Here is a 26,255-nt window from a genome sequence, read left to right on the forward strand (position 1 = left end):
CACTTATCTGCATTTAAAAAGAGTCTGATATCTGCTGAACATGCAATCACTCAGAAGGAACCAAGGGACATGGGGCAACTTATCCGTTTTGTATTTTTTATTTTTCTATATTATGTTCTGGCATGTATTAAAAAAAAAACACACAGGGTCAATGGGGTTGGTAAAAAAAAATGACTGTGTTAATGCTAGTAAAGCAATCATACTAGCTACAGGCAATATTATGACCATTCAATGTGTCTAATTTATCATTTATAGGTTTTATACTTAATCATACTCAAATAATACACACACTATACTTGGTGTGGAGAGATTATTAGACAATACACATACATATTTATTAAGTGGTTGTGAAGGCACTGTATGTGGTGGGAAAAAGCTATAACAGTGTGGCAAAATACCATCATAAATTTCAGATTTGGTCATAGAATAGAGCACATGATTTTATTTCCTTCTTTTCTTGTATGTTTCTAAATGCAACGGTATCAGACAAATTTATTAGAAAAACAATTCTACCTCTAAATAAAAATATTTACACCAACAAAAATACATTCATAAACATGCATCTCTGTTTGCTGGACAGATATATGTTTGTTTTAAGAATTTATCCATGTTTCACAATACTCGCAATGCATATATTTTATTTCTATAGGTATTTATATGAGTACAGAGATCCAGCAACATGATTAAAATCATTGTGAAAAAAATCCCTACTCATTGCGTAGGGAAAATAAACAAATCCAGAACCACTACTTCAAACACAAAACAAAAAACAAACAAGGAAATAATATATTAAAAATGAATGTAAAAAACAAAATGAAAGGCAAATTGTATGTGTGTATTTGCTCTTGGTTTCTGTTATAAATGCATCAAGCAGTAGTGATGTTTTTAAATTTATGTTTTTGGATATACTGGAATTATCACTGCAAAAGTTGGTCTGATACATGGAACTAACAAGAAAATATGACTTTATTTTGCTTCATGTTTACTGACTGATGTGGATAAATATGCAAGTGTGTCCAATCTTTGCTGTTTTACCAGCAACAGCACTGGTGTGTAAAATGCATCAAGGAAGTATTAACCAATGGTGATGCCAAACCCACACTGGAACTTGCTTTTTCTGTGGTTGAGGAAAGCGCAGAGGGCCAGTGACAGAGGCAGAGGCTGCAGCTTTTTTTCAAGCGTGGCTCCAACCACCCAGTTACTGTCTAAGGATCCTACAGAGAGAGCGAAAAAATCATATCCCATACATTTTAACCAAAGAAATCTCATGCAGATTGCACAGACAGGATAAAAAATAAGGTATCTGTGGTTATTCATTGGAATATCAGGCAACACTCCTTGAAATGACACAAATGTTTTAAATAAGACTAAACTGGAATGCTGCTCAATGAACGATGACACAATTACATATTTGTGACTAAAATAGATTTGTTTATTGTTATTTAATAGTATGTGAGTGAATAAAAAGACAAAAGATGAATACAATTCTCTAATTTTTTTTTTACTTCATGAAAAGTCTTAATATTTTGGGCATGTATATAATTAAAAGTCCTGCATTATTTTCCCTTTTTTTTTGGTTACATAAATTGTATATGACTTTTAATTCAATGTTTAAAAAACACAATATTCCATAATTATTAAATACAGTTTGAAGCAGAAATATTTAAAACCTAGTGTACCCTTAGTATTATTATTTTTTTTATCAATTTGCTTGTAAATGCCACCTAATATCACTTTGTTTAAGGTAAAAGTAATTACTTTTTACTTTTTACATTTATATAGAGCCATTTTTATTAAGTTCTTTATGCACTTCATTTATTTATTCTTTACTTAAGAGCACATGTGCAATTGCTTAATAATTCATCATAACCCTACAAGATGATGAAATGTTGTTGATTGCTGTCTGTATGTACCAATGCATGCATATTTACTAACCTTTAAAGACCAGATCAGCTTTGGGGACGTCCAGTTGGTATCCAAATGATACACTAGTGTCCTGCATACTGGTGCTTGCTTCAAACTCCACGCCAACCTGCAACTAATGCCAAACAACAAAAAGTCATTATAAAGCAACAAAACAAAAAAAATGAACAAATAAAGACATGACTCACTCTGCTAATGGACATTTACCTGATCATTGGCTTTGTGGTAATACGACCCATGAGCTCCGGCTCCTCCTAGTGTCAGTGTGGCGATAAAGTTGCTGCCTGTTTGCAAATGCCCATTCAGATTTTTACAATTTGGCAACAAAACTTACAGACTAATATATATATATATATATATATATATATATATATATATATATATATAAAATATAAATATTGCCCTTTAATCATGTTTACAATATCTATTTACTTTGCAAATTTTATTGCATATTATATTTAAAAGGCTCTATTGTTATTTGAAAAACATAGAAAAAAAAAAAAAGAGTTGTTTATCCAGATTAATGTGGATGTAGCCTAGGAGGGATCTTTTCAATTTACTTTGTACTATAATTCATCACTATGATATAAAGATTCAATTATCACGGCATGGAAATTTGATACGCCACCAACCTAACCACAGTTCTTTCTGTGCTTACCTGTATACCGGCCCGCCAGAGACATGACTGTTCCCTCCTCTCCGGGCCGTCGGTGGTACACCAGCTCTCCTCCTAATGCCAGCGACGGAGTGACAGACTGGAGATAATGAGCTATAACAATTCCTGAGAGAGATGGAGGGACAGAAGGAGAGAGGAACAGAGAGTTACCAAGACTAAGAACAAATAAAGTTGCTGAAATAAAGCTCAAATTGAGGCACTAATAATCATTGATGAAACAGAAGACAATTACCTGACCCAACCAAGACGTCTGGGTTGCCGAAGGTCACAGCAGCAGTGAAATCTTCTCCTTTGAATTCAGCATCTCCTTGCCAGTTCACAAACTTCTGCTGCTGAGTCTGTTTAAGACAAATACATCCAGTAATGAATTAACACATTACATCACAACTCAACTAATCATAAAAACACAACATATAGGCTCTTTTCACAAATACACACCTGGAATGCAAATTTCGAGCGCACTCTGTCTGCGATCTGATGAATAATCTGTGCATTTAGGCTCCCTGTGTTGTCCATGTCACCAACTATGACGGGAAAGGCCTGATAAAAAAAAAAAAATGTAGGTAAACTATAAACATTTAGATAAATGGCACAAAATCCTTTTTTAAATTAGACTTTCAACAGCATTTGTTCTGGGAAAATATATATTTATATCACAAGCTAGATTTGAGTACCTCTGCTGGTCCTGTTTGTTTGGTCCCCACATAAGTAGCTCCAAACCTGTAACTGGAATCTGCTAGAGTGCTTAACAACACTGTGTGGTTGACCTACGAAATACAACAAGGGACGATGGTGATGGTCAAGAATACTTCCTTTAAACCTGGCTCAACAAAATCCACCGGTGGACACAGTGGACTGACCTGGAAGTGGTTGCTCAAGCCCTTGTTCACTGTTAGTCTAACACCCTCCATCTGCACAGGAAACACCTCTGAGGGACAAACAGACATTAGTGTAAGAGTATAAGAATTTGTAATTGTGTAAATCCAAAGTCATACACGATACAGCTGGATTAAGAATAGCCTTTCGATTCCAATTCATTTCTGTGTCACATTTACATTTAAAGAAAGATTAAAATGGAATGAAATCCCCCAAATAAGATTTTTTTGGTAATACATTTTTCAGTATAAATCAGCCAATAATGTAAATGTTACCACAGACATAGGCCTACAAAAGATGCATTTTTTTAAAAAACATTTTTAATTGAACATTTTTAATGTTTAGCAGGGATAGATTTATATGTCCAGAAATACATTAAAGACTGTAATAATATTAGTATTAAAAGAACAGTTTTCTTTTAAGTGTTATTTATTTTTGTGATGGCAAAGCTGAAGTTTCAGCTTCCATTCCTCCAGTCTTCAGTATCTTCTAATTCTAATAATTTGTTTTATTTTTTTTTGCACCAAGGACTTTTCATAAGGTCAAAGGGAGTTCAAACAGCTATTATTTGAAATAGAAACCTTTCTAAAATTGTGTCTTAGCGGTCACTTTTGATCAAATTCTTATGTAACTTCTATATTAACTACTTTGTTAATAATTTTTATTCCTATTTTTATTCATTTTCTTACCTTTGCATTTGCGGTGGCACTCTTCAAAGCCACCGGGGTTTGAAAGAGGAGGTTCGGTCTCCTGGAGCCCGGATGTAGAGCTGCCAGGCGCAGAGATGGGAGAGACGGAGGGCATCGTGAATCCTGGAGGTACTGACACCAAACCTGCTCCACCTGGCCCTGGGGCAGGAGGGCTGGGGGCACTGGCAGCCAACACACTGCCCATTCTTAAACAGGACAGAGGAGGACAGCACGAGAACGCAGATGGAGAGCAGATTGTTATCTGAAATGTAATCAGTAGTTTTCATTTGTGAATGATAAACATGCGTGTCATATTTAGGCAGCAAGTCCCTGAAGGCCTTTTGCATAAAGAAAATTACTAAAGAACTGGATTTGTACGATCAGAAGCAGTATGCTGCTGTTGTTTCGTCAAGCGTCCATGTTCAAATTCAACGCATAATCTATTGACAAATTAGCTTGAAAGCTAAAATCCACACGATTTTTGTTATTCGTGAGACACTACAGACACTGGAAATATAAATGCTGTTTAGGTTTAACAAGGAGTGATATTTCTAGCTGAGGAGTGCTTTAGATTTTTAGAAAATATGCTAAATAACAATGAATCAAATGACAACTCACGTTGAGCTTCACAGAGGACGGTTCTCCAGATTACAAAAACACGTGTTCTAACGATGATGTCCGTTTTGTGAATGATTCATTCTGTCAGAGTCGGATCTTCTCAATGAGTCAGTTGAATCGCTTCACAAAACCAGTCTCGTCTAAATGGTAAATGGTAAATGGACTGCATTTATATAGCACTTTCAACAGACCACATTGCCATCCAAAGCGCTTTACAATTTGCTTCACATTCACCCATCCACTCACTCATTCACACACCGACGGCGGTGTCTGCCATACAAGGCGCCATCCAGCTCCTCGGGGGCAGCTGGGGTTAGGTGTCTTGCTCAAGGAATGGTCAGGTGGAGCCGGGGATCGAACCACCAACCTTCCGGTTTGTAGACAACCTACAACTTAAGTACCCTACAACTCTCGTAGAGTAGGACAGATTGGTTCATGTAAGAATCCGAGCAGTTCTCATGTCAATATAAGTATATTTTAACGTTAAGTTGTATTAACGTTAAGTTGTATTATGTCTTCAACAAACTTAAAACTAAAACACCCTCGTTATAAAATGTGATAGAAATAAGTTTATGCCCAGCGATGACGCAATTACGTCAAGACGTAAAAGAATTCCTGAGTTCATTCAGATGAACTGTTCAAAAGAACCGATTCATTGAAACGAGTCAGACTGCCCTTACGCCTTTACCCTGTAGCCCTCCTACTTTCAAGTCGACAAAACCAAAGCTAAATGGCTATTGGTCGGTTTACCTGTCAATCACTACGTTAAAATGAAGCGGGTTTGAAAGAGCAAACACAAAGTAAAAGGGCATTTGAATGAAGGTCAACGAGTAGGCGTTGGAGGTTGCTTGGGTTCCCATAAATCGAACCAAACAGAACCAGTTATTAGATTTATGCAATGGATGCTTAGTGTCTAAATTAAATGCTGAAAACCCTGGATTAGGTAGATTAGTGTAATAACCATTCAGTCATTTTAAAACTCTCCTCTAATAAACAGCTATGTGTCCAATTAGTAAATAATAATAATGAAATAGGCATATAATAAATAATAATAACAACAATACAGGACACAATTTAATAAGATTTATGAACACATTCGAGTGACAAATTTATGTTCAAATTGAAGAAATCAGAAAAATAAACCTAAAAAAAAAAAAAAGATTCACAAAAAATATTTAATACAGTCAATTCAATAAGAAGAGTTTACCAATTTAAACTTTAAAGTGTTTCCTCTGGGAAAGAAAAAAAAAAATACATCCCTGATATAGATACTTTTCCACACTCCCAAAGAAAACCCCTACTGTTATCACTCATATGAATGTATTGAAGATTGGGACAGATGGCACATTCATTCTAATTCAAGTTATACATACTATAACCACGAGCTATATTCAAATGAAATAAACAAAATATAAATCGCTCACAAAAAGCCGCACAGTCATTAGCATTAGACCATTCTTGCATCAATAACAAACAGGGTATCACACATCATCATTTTTTTTTTTTGGAGAACCCTATACAAAATTCACATTAAACGACTGTCCCTATATCATCTGCTCCTCACTTCCATTAACTGTAATAAACCATATAAAACATAAGGGAAAATTCACAGCTCACCACTGCATGACAGAATGGATAAAGAATGAAAGTTTGTCCACTAAAATATGATTCCGAAATATGCTAATTGTCTTACACAAACAAAAATATTTTCAGTAGCACAGCATCATGAGCAGAAACTTGCATTCTGGCTCAAGGTTTCCCAATTTAACTGCACAATGCATATAGGCCTGACCATTGCTGTTTTACGCTAAAGCTTTGAGCTATATGCCACATATACCTGCATAGCAAAAAAAATTAAAAATTAACACAATCAAACATCTTTTGGAGGAAAAAATTAAATCATAGCTGCCACTGAGATGATGCTACAATTCTGCTGAATGAAAATAATACTCAATTAATCAAAATATGTCAAATTCAACATGAGTTTATGTAAAGCCTCTGGTAATCAGCCAAAAGGGAATAAAAATAAAATTCTGCCTCCTTTCTGCCAAAGTTACACACACACACATATATATACGCATATACACATACATATATAAATGTGTGTGTGTGTGTGTGTATGTGGAAATAATGTATAGCTGGAAATAATGTAATAAAGTCCATTCATTAACAACTTTATACACTCATTCATTTAAAAAGAAAACTGTAAATTATGCTATTTTTGAGAGGAAAAATGAAAACCTTCTCACCAACCTTTAAATGAAGAAGAAGAAAAAAAAGACACCAAATAGACACTTTTGACAAATCATTTAACAGTTTTACATACATATGTGAGGATTTAATGTATAATGGCTGCATTGTGGTGAATTTTTTAATCAGTGTTCATGTAGTAGTCTGATACCTTTCATCTTATGTCAGTTTTAGCTGTTTAGATTAGTAATGTCTAATATAATGTTTTAAGTATTATATATATATATATATATATATATATATATATATATATATATATATATATATATATAAATATATATATATATATATATATATAAATCACCACAAGATGAACTAAATTTGTGAAATTTTTGTCTGACTGAAACCATAATCTACATCTATATGAATTCCAAATTTGCATTGGTCTGTGACTACTAAATGAAACTACAAAAAGCACCAATATTATTGCAGATTTTTTTCTCTGGCAGTTTAGTGCAATGGTTCATGTTGACCACTGAATCCTGAGCTCTGCTATATTTCCATGGATGCTGGTTTTTCTAGCTGCCTCAGACTAAATATGAAGAGAATTTGACAATGCTTCTCATCAATAAATCAATACCAATAATTCTTTCACAGAATCCAGTAAAACCAATACGCTGCAAAATCCTGTGTTTAGTCTTTGGGAATACTTTAACACAGCAATAACATATTAATCTAAGAGAGAGATGATATTTTTCAAGGCACTTGGGGTCAACAGGTTTTGTTCTAGGATTTGTGTGTAAATTCTCAACTAATGATGCAAGTATGCTCTGTCCCATTTTCACCACTGCCTTTGTTTATTGTTTTCTATCAAACAGGAACTTTTCTCTGAATGTTTTGTTTTTATTCTTGCATGTCTCAACTGGAATGTGTATGGTCATTTATGAAGAGGGTATAACTACCCCAAAAATGAACAATGAATGCAAAAAAAGAGAGCAAAACACTGACAGCGACTAAAAACAAAAAAAAATACTGTGGAGGTGGAAAAGATGAGGAAAGTTCTGAGCAGAAAAGTTACTGGTTTTGTGCAAAAGCAGATGCAACCGTCTGGTTCAGTTTCTCCAGCTGCCCTAGAAGAAGCAAATGATAAAGTCAGCACAATTATCACGGATCAACATGGAACAGACATCGTAATATTAGGTATTCTCAGATCAATGAACAAACGTTTGATGATTTTCCCCATTGCATGACATAAGTACATAAATTATGCCTTTACCTGCTCTGTAATGGTGCTTCCTATTCCTAATGTGCTTCAGACCCTTCACCCCGCTGAGGCTCCTCTGCCTCACAGTCAGGGTCCACGGAGTGAAACTCTGCCACATACAGGCTCTTATCAATGCTGCCAGGAATGGGCTTTATGTCCGTGATCAGCTGGTCCTCAATGGTCTTCAGGTTAAAGCGATCCTCAGCGCTAATGAGATTGATTGCCAAACCCAGATGTCCAAACCTGCCTAAAAAATTTAACACAGAAATCATATAATGATACATTATACACAAAATAAAAATGTCAAGTCTAGATAACGTATTCCAAATTTAATCCACCACATCTTTGTTGTTTGTTAACCTCACCTGAGCGTCCGATGCGATGCAGGTATGTTTCTGCATTCTTGGGAAAGTCAAAGTTGATGACCACATTTACCGCCTGGATATCGATGCCTCTAGTGAATAAATCTGTTTCAAGAGATTTTAATTTTTAGTTATTATTATTATGCAATTACACAAAAATGAGGTAAGATGCTATATAAATGTACTACACTCACCTGTGCAAACAAGGTTCCTGCAGAGCCCGTTTCTGAAGTCGTGGAAAACACGGTTTCTGTATTCCTGCCGTATGATTGACATGATGAACAATTCGTTTGCAGTCACAAATGTCAAGTATTTGACTGAAACTAGGAAATCATACTGAACAGATTTTAATTACACTGGAACATAGGAATATAGTACCTGCATCATCTTTGCATGAATGTAGAAGCAGGAGTAGCCCAGCTGCGTGATCTTCTTGGCCAGAAGCTCCACTCGCTGAGTAGAGTTACAAAAGATGATGGACTGATTTATCTGCAGCTGTTGAGAGAACAAGTGCTTGGGTCATTTTTTATAATTCACAAAAGAACAAAACTCCAACAGGCGAAGCTAAAAGCATAAAAGGTCTAGTTCACCCAAAAATTCAAATTTGCAAACTCATCTAGATGGCTTAGCCTGAGGAATTCATCATTGTTGTGACATGACATTTTACCAGCACTAAATATATATATTTTTTTATTCCTGAACTGAAATGGACTCTTTACCCTGGAGAAGAGTGTGTTAAGGCAGTGGACTTTCTGTCTTTCTGTGACATAAGCATAGTACTGAGTAATGCCTTTCAGGGTCAGTTCCTCCATCAGATTAATCTCATAGGGCTTCTGCAGATGCTTTGCCTGAAGAGATACAAAGTGTACAAATGTCAAATCTGCAGATGTAGAAAGAGACGGATGAGCACAATGAAAGCATAAATGTGTTCAAAATGATGCACAGATTTCTCGAACCATAAACTTCTGTACGCTGATGGGGAATGTGGCTGAATAGAGCAGAATCTGTCTGTTCTTTGAAAGGAAACCAATGATGTCCTCAATAATAACCACAAAGTCCTGAGAGAGCAGCTTATCAGCCTATAATAAAACAAGCAATGAAGTTTCAACTTAGATAGTGGTATTGATAACATATAACACCTAAATAACTCTGTCAGGAGTTCAGTTGTGATAAAGGTGCAGAAGAATGAAATCATTTTATTACCGTAATTACAAATTGTATTAATATTGTGACAGGTATGTACAGTTATCATGCGCAGTACTCACTTCATCCATAACCATCATCTGAACTTTATCCACTTTGGCTATGCCCTTTTTCATCAAGTCCAAAATTCTGCCAGGTGTTGCTACAACAACATGAACTGCAAAAAAAAAAAAAAAAAAAAACGTTTTGAACAACATGCTTTTACTGCAGAGGATGTTCACATTGTAATCTCTTTATGATTAGGAGATCACTGAACATTACCCTTCTCATCCAGGCGCATGATATCATCTCGCAGGTTGGTCCCACCTGTGGTTGCCATGACGTTGACCCCACCGAGGTGCTTGCTGATCTGAATACTGATCTGACTGACCTGCAGAGCCAGTTCACGAGTGGGAACTATCACAATGGCTGCAGGTAAACAGAAAGATTGTACAGTTAAAAAGGGGGTGGGGGATAAAAGGTACATCTTGTGTAAACTGTTTTGGGAAAGAAATACCTTGGATATGATCCTTTTTTATGTCAATTCTCTCCAGAAGGGGGATCAGGTATGCACCACTCTTTCCGGTCCCGTTTTTGGCTCGAGCCAGTATATCGCGTCCAGAAAGGGCAATAGGAATACTCTCCTCCTAAAATTAAAAAAATAAATACAAATAAAAATCAATGAAATAGTTTATCCCAAAACTAAAATTTGCTTAAAATCATCCTCATGGTAATACAAAAATTTCTTTACTTATTTAGAACAGATTTGGTGAAATTTAACATTACATCATATGCAGTGAATGGGTGCCGTCAAAATGAGAGTTCAAACATCTGATTAAAACATCACAATAATCCACAAGTAATCCACATCCCTCCAGTTCATCAATTAACATCCTGTGAGGAGAAACCCTGCATGTTTTCAATAAACACATTTCATCAAGGCATTTTAACTTTAAATTGTCGCTTCTGGCCAAAACATGAGCCCATAATACAAAAAACATGAAACTCCACCGATATATTGGTTTTGGACTGTTTGTGCTTTTATCAGGTACTTGATTTGGGCATATTTCTCTCCTGATTCAGACAAGATGACTTTTTGATCATTGTGGAAACAATATTATGCTCCATTACTATTGTGGCTTTTATGCCAATACAGAAAGCAACAGTTTGAAGTTAAAAACATCTAGAAGGGACGGTTCATTACAAACATTACGTTTTTCACTTCACAAGACATTCATTGATTTGACTATAGTCATGTGGATTATATGTGGATTACTGTTGTTTTTAATCAGCTGTTTGAACTCTTATTTTGACAGCACCCATTTACTGCAGAGAATTAGTGAGCAGGTGATGTAATGTTAAAATTTCTCCAAATCTGTTCTGATGAAGAAATAAACTCTGTTACATCTTGAAAGGCCCGAGGATGAGTACATTTTTTTTTCATATTTGTATTTTTGGTTGAATTATTAATCCTTTAAGCATAAACACTGAGCATACCCATGTCGTTCTATGTTTTTAAGTTCTTGCATGTACTACCTGAATGGGGGATGGCTTTTCCCAGCCCATCTCAAAAATGCCCATCAGCAACTCTCTTTTTAGACAGTAGTCCTCAAACTCATTCCCTTTGGTTGCGGTCACATCCTTGTGAGAAAGAAAGAGTATGAAACTGATGGATCACAAGGAGATCTGTAATTGGATATTTGTTTGCAATAGTTTTAAAAGGTGAAAGTTTAAAACATTTCACTAAAATACTTACAGAAGTTTTGACTCTATTGTCCTTAGAAGGGAGCTGTAGGCTTTTTTTCCAGTCATCACCAAACCTGTGTCAATATATTAATGTATATTATGTAATAAGAAACGTTTCTTGAGCAACAAATCATGTGAAACTTCAGCTTTGCCATCACAGAATTTTTTATTACAATTATAATGTTTTACTGTTTTCATTATTTATTTATTTGATATCAAATAAATGCAGCCTCAAAACCTTCAAAAGACCCCAAATTTTAAACAGAAGTGTACACGTCATACATTTCAAATGTACCACATATACATACACAAGTGTTACATATGACATTATAGCAAGCTTACCTGATACCAGGTCCTTCCTGAGATGCATTGGCTGGTTTCTGGGTCACCATGGGCTCCTTTCCAGGCTGAGCACTCGCAGTTTGGGGTCCTAATTGAGAGGAAGCTTTAGGCTGTCCTAAATGCTGCCTGTTGTGTGTGTTCAATCCCATGACACCCGGGCCACTGTTCTCCATCTTTGTTGTCATTTAAGTTTCTAAAGTTTTTCCACTTTTTATTAGAAAACACCTGCCTAAGATCTAATATGATCTAGTAAACCATGCACAGTGTCCACAAGGTCTCAATAAAAAGTGTCACCAAAGAATCTTTACAAATTCTAAATACAGCTTAGACTCTATAACAAAGAGCAATGCTGCTACACAATATATATTACAAGGTCTCTTCTAAAAGAAGAGAAATAAATATTTATGTGTATAAATATTGCAAACCTGCACAAAGTATAGAAAATTATACCTGGACGGTTGTAATAAAGAACTATTCTGCTAAGGCAATGTGAAAGACAGAAAGCCCTAGACCAGAATTTTCTTTTCGTGTCTACACTTCTGCAATATTTACAGTATGCAAACAGAGCTTTGTGGTCTTCTGGATGCCAGTTCTCACTTTTTTTTTTCTTCAAATGCAGTTTAACTCTCAAATGTCTTACTCTGATCACAGAGATCACTTGTTTATATTTATATATTTGTCTGGTAGGTATGATTCACTCCAGCAGATTAATACACCAAAGAATACTTCAGCGTGACTGCAGTTGAAACATCCAACAGGGCTGAATACAAGGCAGTTCTTTAAATAATAAGTAAGGTGGAGATCTTTTGTTTATCCTTTCCTCTGTGCCGACATCCAGTTGTGCCCACAGCTGTGCCACCTACACAGGAACAATGTGAAAATCAAAGACAATTCACTATAAAACCTGAAAATCACATGACATATTCTGAAAGCTATACAGTATTAATTTATTACCATTTTATAGTAGTAACTATATCATCTATGTTATATTGGTAAGCACTCGGTTATAATCAGGATTTTTAATAAAACTGTATAATGCTGGAGGGATAATAGGTCATTACTTATTTAAATATTCCCTTTTCAGAAAAAGCACTAAGGTGATTTCATAGTATAAAAATTTATTATACACAATATACTAAAAAAAGTACCTTGTTGTCACGATACTAAATGTTTCCCATATTGAAAATCCATTGCATTTATGTTATACTTAGAAATAACATTGAATTACCATGGCACTTTTACTGTGAGTGTCATTGATAGTACCACTTTATCTCTGTGAGATAAAAATATAAATAAATAAATAAATATAGCCTTACTTTCTGACAGGTGGTAAACGGAGTTAACTACATCCATATTTACTTTCGTTTGTTTAGAAATCACTTTTTTACGGAGCCCCGCACATGACATGCAAGAAGAAATAAATAAATCGTGTTCACGATTTATTAATTCGTTCCCTCGATGTACTAAAACGTACACACTATTTGCTAAATCATGCGCACAATTGACTAATTCGTTCTCTCGATTTATAAATCGCGTGCACGACTTATCAAATCGAGGAAACGAAAGAGTAAATCCTGCATGCCATATGCGGGGCTCCGTACCTTTCAGTTCAAACTTCAAACCAAATGTTTTATATTAACCTGTAAACGACCAAATATAATAACGCCAAGTCAGTCCCTTCACAACTCCACAACATGAAATAAAAGTCTGGCTTGAACTTTTAAAACACAAGCATTTCAGACTTACAAACACTGAGACTGATAATCGTTTCCAGTAACGTTACATAAGTAATATAAATATCGCTTCACTTGTTGTTAGTTAACGTTAACGTTACTTAACTCAGTAAAAAAATAATCCCGAAAAGACCGACACCAGATAGTTTAGTTGGCAGGTGGATTGTGCTAAGCTAGGCTAAACACATTACATTACTGCACAATATCTGATAGTTAAAACCAGACATTTACCTTTTCCAATGTCAGTATCCTATATTGCCTATATTGTGAGGTAAATTAATTGATAATCAACGTGGTACGTATCGTGTCGCTACCGTCTCTTTGTTGTATTTCTGTCAACACGGTCGACATGTTTTGAACGTCATTGGGCTTCATATGAAGTGCTGCCATCAACGGTACGGAGGCTCGTATGACCACAGGACGACCAAACATGCGTTTATTTACCGCATTTCTTTCTTTGAATGTATGCCTTTATTCTGTTAAATACTGTGGCATCCATAGTGTATTTCAGGCGGTCTTTGTCATAATAAATTTTAATAATACAAGACAAAACAAAAAAATAATATGAATTATATTGAAATAATATAATAAAAAATAATAATATTAATAAATGAACTGTTAATGTTTTCAGACTGACTCTTTCTGTTAACTTGAAATTCTTATAAATAAGTGAGTACTTACTATCAAGTTAGCATATTTTTCTTGTAGTAACAAAAATGTAAAACAGCACCGGAAACAATGTTCCTTTAAAAATAGTGGATTATTTATTTATTTATTTATTGCATTTGACATTCAGTTAATCAAAATCCTCTCAGAAATGTGCAGTATAGAACAAACATCTTTAGTGTTATAAGAAAAAAAGTACAGGTCTGAATCTAATTTGGTCATGATTTGAGCACACTCCAGCTGTTTAGTTTTCTGCATGTACTTGTAACAAATCACAGTTAAGTTCCTGGTAAATCTGGCCAGATCCTCTTTAAGAATTGATGAGGTAACGTGTTAATATAAAGATTCAATCAGTACTCTATGAAAAGGCACAATGGTGTGAAGCTTATAACCGGATCCTCAAAGGCTTCAAAGTCTTGTCTGGTGTACAATGCCAATATCCTTGTCAAATTAATTATACATTTTCAAATAATGCTATAGCTGATATTGTAATACAAGTAGGGGTGTCAAAGTAATTTCAGTTCATGAGCCGAACTGGACTAAATGCCACTTTATGTGGGACAATTTAAACAATTAAAAAAAAATACCATACAGACTGCATGCACAAAACATGCACACAACTTTAGAATAAACTTTATGGGGTTTAAATAACCAGTAATGAGGTACAAAGAGAGATTCACTGAATTTAAAAAAGGTTACATTTTTAAATTAAACAAGAGAAAAACTAAAGTTTTGGTGTGTTTAACACCCTACTCATTAAACATTCAAACCATTTTCATTTCAGATAAACATAAGAGGTCAGAAATGGTGACTTAAAATCCACAAGTGCAGTTGCTTAAAAATAATGTAAGTTTGCAGAGCAAACGCAGCTAGGATTGATCTTATTGCATCACTACAGGCACAATGGTGACAGTTTGATGGATGCTGAGACATTCAGTTTGGTCAGAAGACAACAGTGAATAGTTATTGTGAATACCTAAAAATGAGTCACTCTGATGAAAAAAACTCCACATTGTATAACTATAACTATAACTTTGGTATTATTTGCTGGATATACAATTGCTCTCAGGAGTTAAGCTGATGGATTGAGTGACTTTGTTTTTTAATACATTTCTGGCTTCAAAGATGTCAAAACTAGTTTAATTGAATTGTTATTTACGATCCCTGGAACTTCTTGGACCTTGGAAAGCCATCAGGACTATTCCAAGCCTAAACTGTCTAACTGGGTCCCGGCTGCCTCTGATCAGCAGGTGGTTCCTCTAGCTTGAAGACTTCTCTGATTCGTTTTACACATATTTCAGATGCTTCCTGGGTTTCTTTAGAAAGCTGTACTAGGCTCAGGAAGCCATGGGGAAGGTCTTCAACAACAGTGAGCGTCACAGGCTGGTTCATATTCCTAAGCTTTTTGGCAAACATCACTGAATCATCCAACAAGGCATCCAAAGCAGAAGCCTGAGAAGAACAATCAAAGCATTTAATCTATAGTTTCAACACTGTTCCTTGAAATGCATTTTCATCAGGTCTTACCACTATATGCACTGGTGGAAGCCCCTGGAGAAGACTGTCCGGAGCAAGTAGAGGAGAGACAAATGGGTTCTTCATTATTGGTGTGCAAGGTGTATGTAAATCCACCAGACACCTAGACCGGAGTGGTTCAAAGTTTTCTGGGTATTCATAGACCTCCTGTGGTTTCTCTTCAGAATGTGACTTGGAAGGTGAAGGACCATATGATGGTATGGTTGAAGAGGATGCTTCTGCTGCTGCTGCTTTTGGTTCTAATAAATTCTGAAACCAATTTGTCGCTCCTTGGGCAAAGTTAGTCAACAAATTTACTGTGTCCTGTCCCAAAGCGGCCAAGGTGTCTATCTGCCGAGCTGGTTGCACTGACTGACAACTCGAACCTGAAATAGAAAGAGTGACCAAGAAACAGTACAATCATGAATCTTTACAATCTTTACCGTAAAAGCGCTGTATGTAACACGACTTGACTCAAAAGCTGACCAGCATAGGCATCGATACACTTGTAGAGCACACTCAAAGGCAGCAGAGGGTCGATTAAAGTGAGCAGTCTGGATGGCGAGGCGTCTGTGGTTAGCAGAGTTGCTGGGTAGGCTGCCACAATCCCGTCAGGAACTCGTACACCGTGAGACATTGCCCTCATAGAGACAGTTATGCACAAGTTACCGCCTGCACTCTCTCCCACCAAACAAACACGCTCTGCAGTCGAACCTGTGAAGCAAGATCAACTGTTAGAGATTCCCGAGGCATGGTTGGCATGGATCGCTGTTAATGTCCACACCTACTATCATGCTCACACACCTAAAGGTAAAAATAAAGCTCAAATGGTTCTTTAGCTCTTTTCATTGGATATGTGACTGGCTGTATGGATCTATGGAGATACAAGTTATACTTCTTCAGATCAACATTTATTACACTAGAAAGTCATTTCTTCTGAAAAAACTTCAATGTCATTAGATTTAAAAATTAAACTGATTCATCCATCAGATTATGGCCATCTGACGAGATACTTTTGGGAAGTTTTGAAGTGGGATGTTATACTTCATCTAAAATCTAAAATAAGTTTACAAATTATTTTATAATTATTTTACACTACTGTTAAAAAGTTTGGGTCAGATATTTTTTTATGTTTTTAAAAGAAGTCTCACCAAGGCTGCATTTTATGGAAATTGTAAAGTATTATACTGTACAGCACTGTACAGTAATATTGTATAATATGGTTAAAATTTTACATTTATGCATTTAGCAAATGCTTTTATCCAAAGCGACTTGCAGTGCATTCAGGCTATACATTTTTACCAGTATGTGTGTTCCCTGGGAATTGAACCCATGACATTTTGTGCTGCTAATGCAATGCTCTACCACTGAGCCACAGGAACAATTTAATTTTTTTTCTATTTTAATTCATTTTATAATGTAATATTTTCTTATTTACAGTCATTACTCCAGTCTTCAGCGTCAAATAATCCTTCAGAAATTATTAATATGCTATTTGCTGCTCAATAAATACTTCTTGATGAGTAGAATATTTGTATTTGCAATATAATTTGGTGCAATTTATGACATTTTCTATTTAAATTATTGACTAGAGCAGCGGTTCTCAATTTCAGTCCTCGCGCCCCACTGCTCTGCACATTATGTACGTTTCTCTTAGCGCTTCAGACGTTTGTTCTATTCTATTATAGTATTCTGTTCGAACGTAGGTGCCCTGCGAAGTGGACATCACAGGATATTCCTCCATGATTCCAGTTCGAATCGCACGTATATGTTCCAATCAAAATACATTGAAGTGTGCGAGACGTGAATTTAAATGGTATTTATTTACAAAGGTATATGATGTCACAGTTGTCCGTGTGTAAAGATACTGCGCAGCACAAATCAGTGAATATAGGTTCCGAAGTGAAGTAAACTTTAACAGATTTCCCCTGCTCAGGGAGTAGGGAGCAATGAACAATTGGAACACAGTTCGAGTACGGAGCTCACTTCTAACGTGCTGATTATCTGAATCAGGTGTGTTAACAAAGAGAGACGGGCAAAATATGCAGAGCAGTGGGTCGCGAGGACTGGAATTGAGAGCCGCTGAACTAGAGCATGTAAATATTAAAATTACATCATATTAAACTATTATCGTCTGCATACTAGTTATTCCATTTGGAGAGGAGTGTGCTTTACAAACCCAGCAAGTGGCAATTCTTTAAGGCCCAGCAGTAGGCATAGAAACACTCTTCTAGAGCCCGGGGGAACGGGGCCTCTGGAGCCAATGAGTAATCCACGGAGAGAATAGGCACATTCAGATCCTTTGACCAGCTCTTCAAGTAACTCTACAATAGAGAGAACATGTCAGAAAGGGCCTCAGCCAAAATCCTAACAAAGAAATAATTTAGGTGAGAAACCTTATATATGGAGGTAAAACTGCCACAGTTATACCTCATGTGATTTTGAAGTTTGTGCAACAAAGCCTCCACCATGGAAGTGTATGAGCAGAATTGGTGAAAGAGGAGCTGTCTGACGACTGAAACCCCCTGGCAGAGAGAGCTGAGGCCCCTCGGGACGAGAAAGGGCCAACAGTTCCACACTGTCCTGTGGAAAAGAGTTTGAATATGGAGGACAATTAGCAGAATTGACTGTTTGAAAGAAAATCATTCAAAGTCATTCAACATCATTCTAAGTCCATAGACTGTTTAACTTAAAATCTGTAATTAATTCTTTCTTTTTCATGAAACACACAAACCTGTCCTTGTCGGAGTGCGTGTGAGATCAAGCGCACTTTAACTGGCCCAGGGCCCCAGTGTGCAACTGGAGGATTCACAGAGACTGAGAGACTGGGGTCAGAGGCCAGAGGCAAACTCAGACTTACAGCTGGTATGGTTAATATTACATTCACTTGCACCACAGTGGAAGAAATCCTTGTCAAACTCTTTACAAGAGAAAAAAAAGAGAGAAAAAAAGACCATTGGAACTCTTCTGTCTTATTCCATTCAAAAGTTTGGGGGCAGTCAGATTTTTGAAAATAAATGAGTATATTTATTCAGAAAGGATAAAATTAGGTAAAGGTAAACATTTCACAATACTTTTAACTGTATTTTTTCCAAATAAATGCAGCCTCAGTCAGCATAGGAGATTAAAATAGGTTTTTAAATCTTACTGACCATAAACATTTTAACAGTACTGTAAATATCAATGCAGACCTACAGTTTAACAACAAGAACAATATAACAAGGCACTGATGTTGTTTCATCTGTTCTCATAGAAGCACACAACATACTTGTACTTACTGATAATAGCTCAGTCTCGGTAAGGTTCCAAAAGGTTTTCCAAAACTGCATATCTAGATTTTGAGTGATGCGCTCAAACTCCGCCCCCCTCAACTCAGGATCTACCACGTATTTGCCAGATGCGAAGAAAGAAAGAGCAGCTATACCTGTAAGTAAATCAAAGTTTACTGGTGAAATGGATAAGTAATTGTGTGAGAACTGTAAGAGTCTAATTTCCCTGAATCATGCAGTCCTAATATTATGATGCACCCTATCAGAGTCTGCACTTACCTAAACCAGTCTGCTGTTTCTTGTAGTTTTCACCAAAGGACACCATACTAATGACCACTGTCTGTAGAAAAGGTCTGAGAGAGGCGGAAAACTTGGAGCAGAGACAAAGAAATAAAGACTTTGTGTTTTTGGAACCAATTTGCATATGTCATAAACGGCACGCACCAGTGAAATTATATAATCTTTTATTCACGGGAGGCTCCTACTGTTAAAGAAAAAACTTTTTATGCAAAAGAACCATTAATATTATCTCACCTGAAAGCCCAAGCAGCGACCATAAAAACAAGCTTTGTGCATGGAGATGTACTCTTGCACAAACCGCTCCCTTAAACCCCCTTCCTCCTGTGAATAGAGCTGACCATGGGGATTGTCATGGAGTAATATCTGTGCCAGGTAAAGCAATGCCCGCAGCTGGCAAAGGGCACTACAGTATGCTTCCATTTCCGCCGTATTATGGTCCATCCTAAAAAATGCTCCACTGCAGTTTGATGCGATGTAACGGGCCTTCTGAAGTATGTGGGTGACGCAGGAATGGACCACCTGTGGAAAACAGAAAACATCCATGGACTCTTATTGTGCATATCAGGCTACATACAATTACATCATTTTCTATGCATACTTGTGCAATTATTTATTAAAAAAAATACACTGTTTATATAATCTTTCCCGAGGAGGCAGGGGAGCCCAATGAGTTTTAACAGACGCCCTAAAGCATGCATTGAGTTGAAAAAACACACACACACACACACCTAAACCACTAGATTACAGCAAAGAGCAAATATCTTCACATCTGAAAAATTTTTTTATGACATGCCTTTATTTGCATCCAACCCCTCATTTGCAAATATAAAACAAAAGTTACTGAACCTATAAAAAAATCACCTTTTACAGTATATGCACTCAACTTTTTTTTTTTAATGAACCAGTAGTTACCTTGACTAGGGTCCGATATCCATTGCCAGGAGTCTGTGCATCCAAATCAAAATGGTGATAGACAGCAGTAAAGCCAGTAATCAAGGGTTCAACAGCACAACCATGTTCTTGAATCTGCCTCATGACCCCCAACAGACGATCAATGGCGTCAGCATTTGACGATTTGCTGCGGGATCCATTAAGAGCCAAGATGACATCCAAACATACCGTCTGCAATGCTGCGAATACATCCTTATGATCCATGTCTGACAAACTGAGGACAGTGATATAACAATAAAAATATGAAACAACTCAAAAAGATAATAAAGCACAAAGAAACAAAAATCACAAACAAAACCCAGTCTGGCAATGGCCAAACAATGTCATGAATCTAAACTATTGTCTTCTAGAGAGAGCAGAGACTGACAGACACCAGCCTGTGTCAACGGACACAAAGACTGAATGTAGGATAACGCAATATTCCTGCAGCATCTAACCCTTGCGTCATCAAAGTCCAAAGGAACCCATAAAACCAGCTACTTTCTGAAAACATGTGCTGGAAGGAATTCTAGAATTATATTTGGTATGATGTGTGACACAGATTTCAAGAAAAATCTTTTCAAAGGATTTGATTATCCTCGGCTAACAATTACTGGAATAGGATTTCCAGACCATGATGAGAAAATGCAGTGCAAATTGACCCTATTAGACATGACACTGGCCAAATAAAAGACTTGCTTTATGATTAGATACAGTAGACTTATTAGTTGTGCGTGGTAATATATAAATTCTCTCTTTGCTCTCAGGAAATGCTAAATTTGTAAAAGAAACCAAATTCAAACCTGGCTACAGATCATATCTTAGAAATGAATTATTCACTCACACACACTGTAGCCACTGTTACAGCTGAACTGATCCCTCTTCAGCACTTTACTCAACAAACACTAAAAATGCGCTGATAATCCTATTCACTTTCACTGTTTTTCACAATTAGATCATGTGCTAGAAGATACCAATCCGATCTGATCAATAAAACAATCTTACAAAGCCACTTTGCACTTTCAACCCACCATCATGTAAAGAATAGTATTGGACATCAGCAATCAATGAGTTAATGAGTTAAATATTACATGTAATATTCAATTATTAACAAAATATTACATAATTATTTATTTAAAAAAATATTTGACATTTTCAATGAAGGGGTTTTACAGGTAACGTACGAGATTTTTAGAGAAAACCTATGAAGGTGGTTGCACCCAAATATAAAAACTAATAAGTATTTGTGTTGTGTTGTTTAAATAGATGTGTTGCTTGTTTTCTTGAGTTTTAACAAAACAGACGATATGTGGCCTATTTTAGTAGCCAGGTACAGTACCGTTAGCCTTAAACACCAGGTAAAATAAAAGTTTTTTTTTTCCAAACAGCTCCAGGATGCGATATGTTGTCATACTTTCAATGGGATGAAACAGATATCACGTTTGGGATTGGTTGCCCCCCGCTCACAAATTTAGGGACGACAGTCGAGACGCCAGCTAGCCCCCAGAAAAGTTTTACCCATGCAGACCGAAAGGTTTCGGCTTGTTAACCAGCGCTTACCTGTCACTCAATGAGCTCCGCAGCGCGTGCAAGATGCGCCTGAACCGCGAGCGTTCGCTGACAGCAGCACCGCATAATGACACGAAAAATTATCGACACTCGGACATTTTCATATCCAAACACAGCGTGGTAAATGATGTCTTGTGTTTTCGCTTTAACTTGCTTGAATCCACTTCCGTGCCTGTCAAAGTTTCGACAAACCCGCAGCATCATGGGTACACGAGTTCAGTACAGAGTCCTATCGCGACGCGACCGCTTCCACTGCATTCAACGCCTCTAGTGCTCTGGTTTAGTCAGTATTACATTATGTGGACGTATAAATAAAAGTAGACATTTAGGCTATATAAATACATTATAGGCCTAAAAAAAAAACTATGGGGCTATTTTTTTTATATTTTATATAGCCTACTGTTATATAATCTGCATTTATATATTTGCTTTCCAGGTTAATTTACCAGGATAAATTAATTATAGACAATTCATTAAATATTAATAAATAATGATAAACAATAATAACAACTTTTTTCTTTTCTTTCTTTCACTGTGAAATGGTCACAGTGAGCACAGAGAGGCAGTCATTACCAAGATATCTGATTCCATGTCCAGCTTGGTGAAGTTGGCTCCTTAATGTCTTAAGGACACCCTCTGCTGGTCAACAAGAAAACGGGCTCAACTCTGGGAAAAACTTGAGGACTGAATTCCTGAACTAATTTAAAGTTTTTATTTGTGTTTTTATTTTATTTTATTTTTTATTTTTTTAATTTTTACATGGGAACCAAATCCAGTTCACTTAAAGTGCACTAGAACGGAACCAGCCGAAAGTGGCCTTAGTCATTACACACACACACACACACACATATATATGAATATATATATATATATATATATATATATATATATGGACTCTACTGTATCTAAACTGTTTATTTTTTTTGTTTCTCTTCAGACTTGATGTCATGATACAATTTCATAACAACTCAGACTTTCGGCGCAGCAATGACATGTAACTTTTTTTAGCCTATAATAGCTTTAATACTAAATCGCTACATATATTTTTCTTCAGCAAATTTCAGTGAAATTATTTTTTTTGAAGGAATTAAACTCAGCTTCACTGATTGCAGAGCGAGACGCAATTCACACACAACTTTCTTCTCTCACTTGATAATTAATTAAAATCAACGCTATAATTCATGATTAAAATTAATGTGAAATAATGTGAAATAAATGTGATAACTGCACATTTCAAGAAGGCAGAATGCTAGATCTCAGCTGCATGTCGAATGGCTATGCATGGCCCCATCAGCCATCATGCATTAAAATCATTTAACATGGGCTTCTTGAAGAAAAGCTGTTTAAGTTCAACTTTTATGTAAAACAAAAAAACAAAGGCTTTCATTTTAAGCAATGAATTGATTTATATGTAATTTATATATTATGTGTATTTGCATGTAATAAATAATAAATAAACAAATAAACCAACTGTTAACTCTAAAAACTATAAAAACATTTTTTTTTTTTAAATCAGTTGTCATTAATGTAACAGCTGGCTGTGTGCTTGTCAGTAATGTCTCGTTCAGATTTGATGAGCCTATGCGCTGATGTGCTGCAATGCAATTATGAATCAGAAAGGTCTGCGGTTTACTGATGTTTATGACTTGAGAGGTATTGACCGTAGAAAAATTAGGTGGTTATTCCATGTATCTGTGGGATGAATGAGGACAGTTACAGGCTTTTCTCAGCCAGTCACCAATCAAACCAGTTATGATGACTAATGACTCTAGATCTGAGCCAAATCCCAAACAAGGGGTCACGATTACAACATCGACCAACAGGGGCTAACTATCATGCTAACCTAACCAAACCTCAGATATAATCTCATTCTCTTTGGTCATACTTTGAGGTTCTTGGTAGTTTTGTATATTATTTTATATGGGTATTAACAACATAGTGATCTGAATGGCCAAGGTGGGGCACGGGAGCGGTTTTTGTGGGCACTGCCCATTCTGGCCGTCCATCTTTGATCAACAGCACAAAGCACAAAACACAAAGACTCACTGTCTGTGATGACCAAATGGATTTTTTTGCTTGCCCATTTATGAGCTAGTAGCCTCAGTGTTATACCACCATAGTTTTTTTTTCATTACAAAAGTCTCCTTACTTTCTTATAGACATCCTTTTGCTGATGCACAAAGCACTAATGTTGTTATTCACTGAAAACCATGCCTTCCATCCTAGGTCTGAAATCTTGCTTGTGTTCTCACACTTTCAAACCAGAACCAATAAAATAAAAAAATAAAAAATGAAAAATAAACAAAAAATGGCACATACACATTGAAAACATTAAAAACACATAAATAACATTGTTAATCTGAAGCAGAACTACTGTTTTCAATATTCCTGAGCAGCAAATCGGCATATTAAAATGATTAAAATGATGAAGCATCATGTGAGACTGAAGATTGGAGTGATGATGATGAATATTCAGTTTTGCCATCACAAAAAAAAAAAAAAGATAGTTCAAAATATTTTAATGGTATAATATTTCTCAGCATTTTATTGCATTTTTGACCAAGTACATTTAGTTAGTTATTTAAACAGAGCAGTAGTAATTAAATGAACCTTTTTTATGATTTGGAGAGAGGTCAGCTTTCATGTAACAAATTGCCTACCCTTAGCTCTACTATAACACTATTGCCACAACATGCTTTATTGTGTAAACTTCACTTGTCTCACACACGTCACATGTTCCTTTTCATCTGCAAGTTGTAACTTTAAGAACATTTTCTCATCAGAAAAGTTTCCTCAGGAGAGTAAATGTGCAACAAGTGTTCAAGTGTGTTTCAGGTGTTTGCAGTTTCAACTTCTACATTTCCTGGTGAATTCAAAATGTTACTCACATCTTTTTTGTTATTATTTATTTAATTTTCTAGCAATTCCTAAGTTCAATTCGTTTGCACACATCCCTAAAAGGATCATTTTTTAAAATCAGGTCGCTGCATGTTTCTTTATAATACAGGATTTATGGGCTCATGTATTTTCTGAGCTCATACAAGGAGGAAAGTGATTCACTACTCATCTCAGTGAATCATTCTTTTATATTCCTGTCAAGGTGTTTTCTAACACTGAAGTGAAAATCTTGTCCGCTTCCAGATGTGATTCTAAAATGAGAAGATCAATATTTAGTTAGTGTTTATAACATGACACTGATGTTTGATTGCACCACTGATTGATAAACATGGTAAAATACACATAACGGGTGTGTTTGCATGTGTAAATACAGGTTAATACATGTTTATGGTGTCCTGACCTTCTTCTTAATGTAACAAGTACTTTCCTGCCAGCTGAGGAAGTCCTTCACTGGCAACAGTAAATATAAGCAGCTGAGTTGGCTTGTTAATGGCCAAACCTTTGTTCCTGTGACACAACCAGTTTCATGAGGCCTGTTAAATCTAAACAGTACAGAGCGTCTCCACCTTCACACGTGGCTGAATGACATATGCTCAGGACACATGGACAGACTGATCTATGTCTGAAAAAGTTCAGGATTAAACCTTATGTGTGCTGCTGTACTGTTACCTTTCCAAAGTCAACCCCCTTAGCAGGAAGTTAAAAACAAAAAAAAAAAAAAAAAGAAGAGAAAGCATCTTTTGTTGGAGTGTGTCAAGGAAGTCCCACAATCGTTAAAAATGAATAATGCGTTGTGGGCATGACAAACTTTTAGGAACAAAAAATGATACAAACGATACTGTCGATGTCCTGTTTCCTGACGTCACAAATGATGTTTAAAATACAGGGCAAAAATGATTGCACTGTTATGCTCTGAAACATTTTCCTGCTTTCATTCCAAGAATTTAATAATGTTAAAATTTATGTTTTATAAGACACTGCAGCGTAAACCACTTAAAGATGATGTCCTCAAAACATGAACTTTCATGGAACAACATGTTACACTGCCCGTAAGCATTATTGATCCTGTAAATGTTTCCTACCTCCATATCATAGCAAAACCACAACTTTTGAAACCTCCCCTGGGTGTTTCTTTGAGAGAAATATGACATTGTTTCATAGATGCATAGACAGGTCATGTGAATTAATGAAAATACTGACTTAAAATAATGTTTTTCTGTTCCATTTATCTCTTTAAAGACAGCATTGCTTAAAATTCATCAGTTCTTTTCAGTAAAGAAGTACATAGTTATGGAAGAAAAAATTACAATATGACATAATATTCTATTTTTAATATGAAAATGAAATTTACATGATTTATGCAGACATTTATTAAGTAAATAATTACAAATATAACATTTAAGAAATATCCCTAATGTAATAAAATATTTTTATAGAATTTCAATGTATAAAAAAAAAACTAAATATGAAGCAGGCCATTTAAAAACAATGATCACACTTTGGGATC

General features: G+C 35.9%; 3 protein-coding genes across 7 annotated transcripts; all 3 read right to left on the bottom strand.

Annotated features, from left to right (window-relative positions):
- Window positions 1-460: 460 nt before the first annotated feature.
- On the bottom strand, window positions 461-5,111 carry tomm40l (translocase of outer mitochondrial membrane 40 homolog, like). Of its 2 annotated transcripts, none has more exons than XM_052585285.1 (10): window positions 4,783-5,111; window positions 4,165-4,426; window positions 3,460-3,527; window positions 3,274-3,366; window positions 3,038-3,139; window positions 2,832-2,937; window positions 2,582-2,704; window positions 2,131-2,207; window positions 1,936-2,038; window positions 461-1,214 (listed from the first exon to the last, which is right to left on the bottom strand). In XM_052585285.1, the coding sequence occupies exons 2-10, from the start codon at window positions 4,367-4,369 to the stop codon at window positions 1,075-1,077; spliced, it is 1,017 nt and encodes a 338-aa protein (XP_052441245.1). In that variant the 5' UTR covers window positions 4,370-4,426; window positions 4,783-5,111; the 3' UTR covers window positions 461-1,074. The 2 variants fall into 2 exon arrangements, with proteins under 2 accessions (XP_052441245.1, XP_052441243.1); XM_052585283.1 differs by having other exon boundaries at window positions 4,165-4,370; window positions 4,783-4,939.
- A 2,697-nt stretch (window positions 5,112-7,808) lies between these two features.
- Window positions 7,809-14,001, bottom strand: LOC127979470 (probable ATP-dependent RNA helicase DDX6). Of its 4 annotated transcripts, none has more exons than XM_052584959.1 (14): window positions 13,833-14,001; window positions 11,869-12,727; window positions 11,537-11,600; window positions 11,317-11,421; window positions 10,298-10,427; window positions 10,063-10,209; window positions 9,864-9,958; window positions 9,555-9,677; window positions 9,318-9,446; window positions 8,977-9,093; window positions 8,793-8,856; window positions 8,602-8,703; window positions 8,249-8,483; window positions 7,809-8,097 (listed from the first exon to the last, which is right to left on the bottom strand). In XM_052584959.1, the coding sequence occupies exons 2-13, from the start codon at window positions 12,051-12,053 to the stop codon at window positions 8,275-8,277; spliced, it is 1,470 nt and encodes a 489-aa protein (XP_052440919.1). In that variant the 5' UTR covers window positions 12,054-12,727; window positions 13,833-14,001; the 3' UTR covers window positions 7,809-8,097; window positions 8,249-8,274. The 4 variants fall into 4 exon arrangements, with proteins under 4 accessions (XP_052440919.1, XP_052440916.1, XP_052440918.1 ...); XM_052584956.1 differs by having other exon boundaries at window positions 7,809-8,102; XM_052584958.1 differs by having other exon boundaries at window positions 7,809-8,102; window positions 13,916-13,932.
- A 345-nt stretch (window positions 14,002-14,346) lies between these two features.
- lipea (lipase, hormone-sensitive a) lies at window positions 14,347-22,075 on the bottom strand. Its single transcript, XM_052585293.1, has 11 exons — window positions 21,842-22,075; window positions 20,264-20,516; window positions 19,586-19,870; window positions 19,331-19,421; window positions 19,061-19,206; window positions 18,517-18,702; window positions 18,213-18,365; window positions 17,962-18,106; window positions 16,269-16,496; window positions 15,795-16,168; window positions 14,347-15,719 (listed from the first exon to the last, which is right to left on the bottom strand). Exons 2-11 carry the CDS (start codon window positions 20,504-20,506, stop codon window positions 15,486-15,488), a joined length of 2,085 nt encoding a protein of 694 aa, XP_052441253.1. The 5' UTR covers window positions 20,507-20,516; window positions 21,842-22,075; the 3' UTR covers window positions 14,347-15,485.
- Between the last annotated feature and the right edge of the window lie 4,180 nt (window positions 22,076-26,255).

This window comes from Carassius gibelio, chromosome B19, assembly GCF_023724105.1.
Source record: "Carassius gibelio isolate Cgi1373 ecotype wild population from Czech Republic chromosome B19, carGib1.2-hapl.c, whole genome shotgun sequence".
NCBI lineage: Eukaryota > Metazoa > Chordata > Actinopteri > Cypriniformes > Cyprinidae > Carassius > Carassius gibelio.